Source organism: Primulina huaijiensis, chromosome 6 (assembly GCF_012295235.1).
Source record: "Primulina huaijiensis isolate GDHJ02 chromosome 6, ASM1229523v2, whole genome shotgun sequence".
NCBI classification, from domain to species: Eukaryota; Viridiplantae; Streptophyta; class Magnoliopsida; order Lamiales; family Gesneriaceae; genus Primulina; species Primulina huaijiensis.
In genome coordinates this window covers 22,062,087-22,072,699 of record NC_133311.1, presented here as the reverse complement: position 1 = coordinate 22,072,699, position 10,613 = coordinate 22,062,087, and the positions used below count along the sequence as shown (strand labels likewise).

At 34.4% G+C, this 10,613-nt stretch overlaps 1 protein-coding gene and 1 pseudogene across 1 annotated transcript; both read left to right on the top strand.

Annotated features, from left to right (window-relative positions):
- Nucleotides 1-423: 423 nt before the first annotated feature.
- LOC140978351 (V-type proton ATPase subunit C-like) lies at nucleotides 424-6,317 on the top strand. The gene is made up of 11 exons (XM_073443306.1): nucleotides 424-648; nucleotides 800-868; nucleotides 988-1,115; nucleotides 1,203-1,302; nucleotides 1,828-1,895; nucleotides 2,001-2,142; nucleotides 2,417-2,533; nucleotides 2,664-2,789; nucleotides 4,886-4,969; nucleotides 5,079-5,158; nucleotides 5,919-6,317. Exons 1-11 carry the CDS (start codon nucleotides 529-531, stop codon nucleotides 6,013-6,015), a joined length of 1,131 nt encoding a protein of 376 aa, XP_073299407.1. The 5' UTR covers nucleotides 424-528; the 3' UTR covers nucleotides 6,016-6,317.
- Nucleotides 6,318-7,415: 1,098 nt separating this feature from the next.
- Nucleotides 7,416-9,812, top strand: LOC140979191 (potassium channel SKOR-like; annotated as a pseudogene).
- The last annotated feature ends 801 nt before the right edge of the window (nucleotides 9,813-10,613 follow it).

Here is a 10,613-nt window from a genome sequence, read left to right as displayed (position 1 = left end):
CTCTTGAATTTATTCATCATATTTTTGAACCAAAAGACACCACAGTGATGAAACAACATGTTATTACATATATATTTTATTATAAAGAGAATCAAAGGTCAATCGAAAAATTCAATCCCGAACTTTTTGAATAAACATTTATATTCATCTTGTATGCATTTCTTATTTCCTAAATCAGACAGAATTTAATCATTTATAGGTTTTAAAACTTGTGATTTTTTGTGTTCGAAGTTATATTTTGAGAAAATATCACTTAACCAGGGGCAAATTCTTATATCTTATTATCATTCTGGAATTTTTATCTTATTATATTATCATTCTGATCAAATAAAATTTAAAAGTACAAAAATTCCGGAAAAGAGTGGAGGAAAAAAAACACAAAGAAATAAAAACAAATCACAAACTTCTGCTGCGCATCTAAAAATCCAAAGCTTAATTTTTTTTTAAATTTTTTTTTTTTCATAGTTTCCATTTTTCCATTCAATCATTCGATATATCTGACCATCGATCAATCAGGCATTTGCGTTAATGGCAACTCGATACTGGGCGGTTTCCCTCCCTGTTGGGCAGAGCTCATCAGCTTCTTCTCTGTGGAGTCGCCTCCAAGAATCCATCTCTAAACAAGCCTTTGACACCGCTCTGTACAGGGTAATTTCGATTTCATATGCTAAATCACGTATATGTTCTGTGTTAGTTGGCGGATTAGCTTTTAGCGAGTTCCGTTTATGCTCTGTGATAATTGATTCTGATCGTGAAGTTTTGTTCTTTTTTTTTTCCCCGGTGCGGCTGGCGGGGACAGTTCAGCATTCCGAATCTGAGAATCGGGACCCTTGATTCGCTGCTGGCACTCAGCGACGACTTGTTGAAGGTGAGTTTTAGAAACAAATTATGATATAATTTTGGTGAGAAAGTTAATTTTTGTTCAATATGAATATTATTTTCAATTTTTGAATTTGGTTTTGATTTCTTGTTCGATTTTGGTTGCAGTCGAACAACTTTATTGAAGGGGTATCGCATAAAATTCGGCGTCAGATCGAGGAGTTGGAGAGGGTATCTGGAGTTGTCAGTAGCTCACTTACCGTGGATGGCGTTCCTGTTGACTCTTATCTCACCAGGCAATGTGTCATATCTGGATTTTTATTTTTAGTGCATTTTTAAACATGTGATTAAAGGTCGTGGGTGAAATTTTGGACTTTTTGTAGATTCGTCTGGGATGAGGCAAAATACCCGACGGTGTCACCGCTTAGGGACATCGTGGATGGAATTCAAGTGCAAATTGCCAAAATTGAGGATGATCTCAAGGTATTATTTTCTTTCCGGGACTGTTTATTGACAAAACAAATTATTTTCTTGCTTTCATAGATAGGCCAAGTCAAGAATCAAGATGCTTTGGCTTTACTGGTTGAAAACTAAAAATCCTGCCTTTTGAAGTGCTAGTCCATTTCAGCCGAAGTCTTCAAGCTGTCTATCATGTTTACTCGACTGTCTTGTGTTTACCTTTACGTTGATGGCAGTTGCTTAAGGCTAAGGCTATTTGTGGCTTCCTCAGACCGTTAATCTACCATTGAACCATCCGTAGCTAATGTTTTCCTGGCCAAAGAGGTCATCCTCATTCATGGCATGTAAAAGATTCTGAACAGTTCTACTGTAGTTATTGTTTAAAACTGATGATTAGGACTGCTATATCTTTTAAATAACATCAGTTCTCTTATTTGTTTCTTTTGTTCAAACCTTTAGGTTAATAAATAGTTCGGACTGAAAAACTCTCATTTTTTGCGTTCTAGCCCTTCCATTGCTGTTATAACTATTGTGGGTTTTGTGTTTCAGGTTCGTGTTTCTGAGTACAACAATGTGCGGAGCCAACTTAATGCCATCAACAGAAAACAGGCTGGAAGGTGAACGTTTGATCTGGGCTTAGTCTTGGCTTTTGATTGTGGTAACTTTTGGAGACAGGAAATAAATGCATGCAGTTGAGCTGATCCATATAATAATTATTGCAGCTTAGCTGTTCGTGACCTTTCCAATTTGGTGAAGCCGCAGGATATTATTGCTACAGAACACTTGACAACTCTCCTTGCCATTGTTTCTAAGTATTCTCAGAAGGATTGGTTATCAAGCTATGAGACACTGACGACATATGTTGTGAGTACCCTACATACTTGTTTTGCATCACCGCCCTACTCTCAATTCTGCTTTGTGGGATGCCCATTGTATGTATCAGCCATGATTTGCATCACATATTGAGATTGAGTCATGCCAAGAGAACTTGCATGCCCATACTCAAAAACTATTAATTTACTCCTATTCTTTCTTAACCATTAGTTTGTAGTGTTGTTCTGTTATATGTTTTCCGTAGTTTACTGTGTGCATTATTAGATTCTGTTTTTTGATGGATTTAGTCATTCGATTGCTTTAGGTCCCCAGATCATCCAAGAAGCTACACGAGGACAGTGAATATGTGATATATACTGTAACATTATTCAGTCGTGATGCTGACAATTTTAGAGCTAAGGCACGCGAAAGAAATTTCCAAGTACGTTCCAGTGTCCTACCACATATTTTAGTTTTTCGCTTCTGAGTGCAGCTCCATGTTTTATACGTATTTACTAGTTCTTGATTCTTGAGGATTTTCTAATAATATGTTTCATTCTTGTGCGATTCAGATTCGGGATTTTGAATGCAATTCAGAGACTCAAGAAACTCGGAAGCAGGAGCTTGAAAAGCTGATGCAAGATCAGGAAACTTTGAAAAGCTCTCTTTTACAGTGGTGCTATACCAGTTATGGAGAGGTATATTCTCCTGCTCCCCCTACAGTTGCTGAAAGTTGGTTATCACTCATTTTTCTCTGCGGTGTTGGCTATTGAGCTGAACGCAAACTTTTGGTAGTCATTCTTTCATTAAAGCTGATATATGTTGGGCAGTGGAGCTCACCAAACCATATTACCTGACATCATACTTTCATGGATGTCAATTTACTCAAAACATACGGAGAAAGAAATAATTTTCACTTGGAAGTGTGCATTGATTTATAAAATAGTCAAATGCAGTCTTTTGGGAACTAAAGCAAACAAATTTTCTGTTTTATTGATGTTGCGGCTAATGAAGCATAAGTCGACTAATTCTCTGCTAATGCTCAAGCACTTTCAAAAATCACTTGGTCATGTGTCCATTATATTCAAACACGTGGCCTCTCAGATAGGTGTTTGCAAAGAGAAGTTTTGAAAAATCCTCTAGTCAACTATAAGACCTTTTGTTAGGTCATATGTTTACAGTATTCCAACGAGAGGGTCATAGTTCTAAATGTCCTTCAGACAAAACCTGTGGCATGATGTCTAAGAAATTAAAATAAGAAGGAAAAACGAGGCAACATGTTAATCACCTGTAATGGGTGTGTCCAACATAATTTGGAACAGATTTGTTTTGTTATTTCAGAAATTTTAGGATTCAAATTGAAAAGTTTAAAAAAAACTCTCTTTTTTTTCTCGTTTCATGTACCTTTTCTCTTCATATTTACAGCCAACTCTCCACAGGCTTTATATTAGATTCCTAGGTAAGAACACTTCTTTGAATGAGTTATAAAATATTGTCTGTATTTTGGATAGGGATTTGAAAATTTAGACTCATAATATTAAACTATTTATGTGGTGGACTTATTAGCTTCTTTAATATGGACACTGAAGCACGCAATTTGACTGTTTTAACTGTGTTTTTAAACTTTAAATGTGATTGGGTTGATATAGTTAAATATATTGATGGGTATAATGCTCGTCTTCTTGAATTTTAGTGTGTTTAATTGATAGTGTTGTTAAACTATTCAGTGCGAATAAAATATTTATCTCCGTATTCTAGCCTTGCCTTGTATCATAATTTAGAAATTTTGTTCTACCTTGTTGTGTTATCACCTTATCCATGTCTTTACATTATGCCATACATTGTTTTTTCCCACATCTACTATGAGTGAGCACAAAGTCAGCTTTGGTTTTGATTTTGATTTCTACTTTAGAATAATGTATTAGACTTAGAACTGAGATTGCCTTTATGCGCGACGATATTTCTGCTCGCGGTTTAGTGTGTTTTCATGCATGCTCAGGAGTGTGGGCGGAGCAATGATTGAGCATAGGTTTGGAGAAACAGTGAGACATTGGATTATAACTTTTCAGAATTATGATTCTACTCTTGCATTTTCCAATTACATACTGAATGAATTTTTGGGTTGAGTTTTGCAATTGTAAAGACAGCCAATCTCAAATTTCAAAATGTTATCATTGTTGCCAATATTGCAGCGACTGAAAAATCAAAAATATTGTGTCGTAAGCAGCTAATCATTTACTGCGGGAACGGCAGCAATCAGATTAGATGTGAACAAGCTCGTACCAACATTATGTAGGCCAGCATAACTATTTTTGGGAAATCTAATTTTCTTGTTTAGTGTTTTCAGTAAGTTTATCCCAATGCAATAAATCAGAGTTTTTCCTGTCTTTATGGATTAATGAAAGACATTGATAAAAGACATCTTTCTTTCTCCTAAAGTTTCTGTGGTTCTTATTTTTATTTTGTTGGGGGCTCAATTGATTTTATGTTCATTTGATAAATTGTATTGCTATTTTCTTTATTTTCATGCGATTCGTCTCTAATGGAGAGATGCCATTCAGTTCTACTGATATTCAATTTTAACTTCTTTTCTTCACATGGCATGCTACTTGTGCTTGCTTCAAGTCTCTGCAACCCTAATACATACTCCTCTAATATGCACAGGATACGATAAGAAGTGTGACCCTAAGAATGTTGAAATATAACCTTACATCAATGAAACATAAATATAACCTTATTGGTATTTGGACTTTTGGATTTGTTCAAATTTTTTAAGCTTTTATTTTTCGTGCAGGTTTTTAGCTCATGGATGCACTTTTGTGCTGTACGAGTATTTAGTGAAAGTATTCTGCGATATGGTCTGCCTCCATCATTTCTGGTAATGAACTTCGTATACCTATTACCTTAATGTGATTGGATGTACATTTTTCCTTCTTGGATATTCATCACATTGTTGTTAAGAGTTCCGTTTTGGCCTTCTATGTCAGTCTGTTGTGTTGTCACCGTCATTGAAAAGTGAGAAGAAAGTTCGGTCCATTCTTGAGGCGCTGTGCAACAGTTCAAATAGGTACATCAATGGCCTGAAAACTTTTCATAGTTTTCACGAGCTTTTTGCCAGTTTTTTTTTTATTTAAAAAAACTAAGTTCAAAGGCTTGTGACACATGGATTCGGATAATGCATTAAACTTAGAGCATGTTCATGCACAGAATGTCAACCTGCCACTATTTGGCATCTGACCATCTTCAGTTAAATTCAGTATTCGGAAGTACTAAATGTAATTATCAGCGCATGATGTACTTTTGAAGTAGTCTTTGAAGGGACAGATTCAAGGTTCTGCACTTGTTATGACATTGGCATAGTTTATCCCCTTTTTTCTTGTTGACACTGGCATAATCCTTTTTGATTTTCAACTAGTAGACATATAGTGAAGAGACAGTACACAATGACACAGAATATACGTGTGTTTTGGTTATAGAGATCTATATCCACGACACAATACCAAGTGGGCCAAAAATGTATTAAGCTCTTCTTTGAATGATAATTATAATTAATGATTGGCCCTTTATATGATAAAATATTTTGGGATAAAAATGGTAGGAAATGCTTCCTGTATCTAAATAAAAATGAAAATCACGCAAAATAAACACCATTATCTTAATCATATCAAATTTGATTATAGAATATACTCTTTAATTTGTGGCATTTTTTTTTGTTTAACAAATTATATATTGTGTCCCATCCAATGTACATGTGGTCTCTGACCTCTTCCAATTTTTAGCTACAGAGCTTTTGTCTGTTATAATTTGTCTTTCATGTGTAATTTCAGCACATACTGGAAAACTGATGACGACGGAGGGATTGCTGGTTTTTCCAGCGACGCCGATGCACATCCTTACGTCTGTTTTACCATTAATCTTATTTAAGCTGAGGCCTTACCGTGTTTCTCTTGTGCAAATATCTTCTTACGCATAATTTTTGGCCTTCGAAATAAAGGAATACAGTTTCTGCATCTGTGTCATGAAATAAATTATCCGCCTCTGTTTCCCCGTCTGAGATCCGTTGATTGTATTCTCACTATTCTTTCCTCATTCGTTGCCACTCTGACTTCTATTTCTCTTTATGATATAAGAATATTAATTGTGGAGGATTACTTTCCATTTTTGTTTTTGAATTGTGCTTGGACATTGTGACCTTGAATGTATTATTGATAAGAAATTATAGAATATTTATTACTTGATCATGTCACTTGCTGTACTTGTTGGTAGCATTAAGCTGTGAAGCTAAAAGTTTCCTGCGTATGAGTTGAAATTGAAACTCCAAAGCTCCCCAATCATGAGTAGCAAAGCAAAATCGACAAAAAAAAAAAAAATAATTCTTTGGAGATGTGTCGGTCTCTTTGTGCAGTAAATCTAGATTGGAATCGAAATCAGAATAATAGATTTATCTTGAATTTTTAAGGGTCTGAGTACGCATTCATCACTTGATATTTTTATATGAAATTCAATATTTATCTCACTTTTAAATTGTAAAAATCTATTAAAATTATCGATTTTGTGCTAATATTACAGTTATTTGTGCAATTATTGGTCCCAATTCCCATGGAGCTCCATCAGCATCACCGGACAAACAAATTACTCACATCACGTTTTGAACGATGACTTTGTTATTTATTTGGATTTTGTGTTGTCTGTGGTTGTTTAGAATGAGTGAGTTTCATTCACTTTACTTATATGCAGAATATATACTCCAAAGTTTCATTGCACACAAAACAACAAAATCTCTTGATTATAACACATGCATATCGAAAGGAAGGGAGCAGAATACATTAAGGAATCCAAACAGTTTCCAGCAAAAAAATCCCTTGGCTTTCTTGAGAAATAGCCAAGATTTTTGTTTGGAATGTATTATTACTTACATGTGAATTACTTTTAATGACATCAACTCAATTACATAGTTGCTCTAGCTAGTAAACTGATCAAACAAATTAACTTTGATTTGATCGACACTCGATCGATCCAGTTATAAATCAAGACCCTTATTTTTTTTATATATATAATAAAATAAAATTTTTGGCAATCCTTGATTGTTATTTCTACATCTCTACGGTCTTATGAGTAATATGGAAACTATATCTTAAATATTTATGACAGTATTAATTATTAGCATTCATCTATTAATATAAATGACCAACACGTGTTAATTAATCTCAATTAATTTCCATCCTCCTCTCACTTAACGTATTTAATAGCATTAAAAAAAATTCATCATTATATTATAATATAATGAAATTTTATATTTTAAAAAATTATAGAATATAGTATCCATGGTACTAGGAGAGTTTTATAAACGAGACAACTAGCTAGATTGGAATTGCATTTTTTCAGACTTTGATAGACAGCATAATTTATATAAGAGGATATGAGAATTTCTTACTTGGATCATGAATGTTAGACTATAATAGTAAAATTTATTATGAAATCATAATTTTGCAATTGATTATCGTTTAGTTAATTTTTACTTTTTTATAATTACTAAAAATGCATGCAGGTTGTACGTAGCATGGAAACAACTCATTCTGATCTGGGCTGTGCACTCATCTTTCTTCACTCCGCTGGAGATCGCTTTCTTCCGAGGCCTGCCGGATAATCTGTTCCTCCTCGACGGTGCCGGCCGAAGCACTTTCTTCTTTGACATTTTCTTTTCCTTCTTCGTCGCCTATTGAGACCCTCGTTCTTACTTCATGGTTTATACTCACAACTTGATCGCCATCAGGCGATCAGATAATATGGAATTTAGATTCGGTTTATGCTTCTTAATTTCTTGAAAAAATTTGTAGGTGTTACATGAATGAATGTGTGAACATAATGTTTGTATGTGTTTAATGTTTGTGTCATTGTGTGCGTATATATAATGTTGGTTTGTGTATGATGTTTCGTCTTCTTTGACGCTTAAAATTTATTGACTGCAAAGGTTAACTGACAAAGGGATGTGGAAGAAACGAGATAGCTTAGTATGATACATGCTTTGGATCCGGCTAAGCCGCGCACTGAGGGTGACTGAATTTTTCGGAAAGTTGGAGAAAAACGTACGTGTAAACTACATGTTTACAAGAACCGTTAAGCTTTTTGTGGTGGAATTGTACTGTACGCACACAGCAGCTTGCATATTTTACTATTTGGCCACAACTCTACCTCCATCAGAGGAAGGGTTCACGTGGATTGGCAGTTTAAAGTTGGGGCCGGGATTACAGTTACTCGCACTTCAGAGAAATTACTCTTTGGGACTCGTTACATAAATGCCTTGTATTTTGCTGTTGTGACCAAGGCAACTGTTGGTAAGTTCCCTTCGATTCATTAAACCAAACGTATGACGATTGACAATCAAATTATGTGGTTTATGGATCTAATTTTCCGTTGGTGGAATTAGGAACAACCCCCATAAATTTGTTTTGCTTGTTCTGCTGGATCCCCTAAATGAGATTCTGAAGTAAATTTTATTATCTCCCGGTCCGTGCTTGCAGGTTATGGTGAAATCCATACTGTGAATGCTAGGGAAATGATATTCGTGATGCTCTACGTATTATTCGACATGATTCTGGGTGCTTATTTTCTGGGTAACATGACTGCATTGATTGTCAAAGGTTCCAAAACTGTGAGATTCAGGGATAAAATGGGCGAACTTATCAAATATATGAACAGAAACATGCTTGGAAAAAGTTTGAACAAGGCAATCAAAGGCCATGTACTGTTACAGTTCCCGAGCAGTTACGCTGAGGTTGCAGCTCTTCACGATCTCCCTCTTGCGATACGAGCCAAGGTTCGTATTAAGCCTCGTTTTAGGCTCAAAATGAACTTGTGCGAAGGTCATCACTCTTGTTTCTCTGTTTTTTTTCTTTGTGCAGATATCTGAAAAGATATATGACTATATGAGCCACATGTTAGGGAAGTTCCTCTTGCTTCATATAGTAAGATGGGCATTTTTCAATATATATTATTATATTTTTGTATTTATAAAAGTGTCATGATTCTCACCATCTAATTGTAAGGTTAGTTTTTTTTTAAAAAAAAGTAGTAAGGTTGTTTCAACCATATCACTACGTTAATTAGTTATTTCTTGTTCTGCTTCTAATCTTATCAAACTTGGCAAAGTAAGCTTACTCGCTATGCAGATTTAAAGTCTATTCGGATGCACGAAGAAATTTTCCTTCAGGAAGAAGTAATTATTGAAGAGGAAGCATTGGCGATCAACTCTACATCCTCTGCGACAGTAGAGACATGTATAGTTTACCTGGATATATATATTTTTTATCAACTCAAGAATATTAATGAATGAAAGGATTGCGTGTGTCCTGAAAGAAGCAAAACTTAACATTTTGAAGCAACCAATGGGTCGTCATTATCTGTAATTACATCCCACCTTGGTTTGTCTAGCACTATTAGTTTTCTTTTAGTTTTTCGTCAGTGTTTGAATTGACTTTTAGGTGCTGTAAATGCAGTGTGCAGTAAGAAACTCAGAAGATAGTTATGCAGAAGAATATGTGCCCGGCATACAATCTTATCGCTCATTTGGTGAAATTGCTGTCCTCTATAACATCCCTGAACCTCAGACGATCCAAGCTGTGGAACTATCTAAGCTTCTACGAATAGAAAAGAAGGCGATTCTGGATGCACTTGAGATGCACTTCTCAGATGGACATACTTATCACCAACAATCTTCTTGAAGTAAGTTCACTAATATTTTGTGTTTGTATTCATCCAAACTCCTGAAAATTCATGCAAAATTGATCAGTCTGTACTCTGTGGTTCATAGAAACACAAATACGTTACATCTTTTGTCCTACAGTTACAAAGGTTTGCTACCGCCAAAGTATAAAATGGTTGTGGTTCATCCAACGAAAACTCGAATTTTTTGGAGTAGTTTCTGATATGGCTTTTGTGAATAGCTTATACATACAATCCTACAAACTCAATTCTCTTTTATCAGATTGCATTTTTAAAAACTCAACGGAAACTCAATTCTGATATGGCTTTTGTGAATAGCTTAGAAATGAAGACAATCGCTGAAATCGAATCATATTATTTTTAAATTGTAAAAATATTTTTATATAATAGTTCTCCAAACATGTATTCAAACTTTTTACAAAAAAATTGTAAATTAAATTTTTATAAAAATGTTTAATAAATAATTTTCTAAACACTCATATGATGATAAATACTTCATGGAATAGAAAAATTATAAATTGGATTTATTTGTTATGTAATCGAACATTTGCTTCATTAATCAATTATTATTTTATTCTTGCAAGTGTAATTTGTACCGAAAGTATTTTGATAAAGAAATATAAGATAAAATATAATTTCATTTACCAAAACAAAAACAAATGGGTCTATCAAACCAGTAGATTTTGTTGATTGGAGTGGTGACTTCCAATTTTACCCCCTCACTCCGCACTTCAATTGGATATAAATATTCTCATTGTTGTGTCTAATTTTTCATAATAATTATAATTATCGTTTAAATA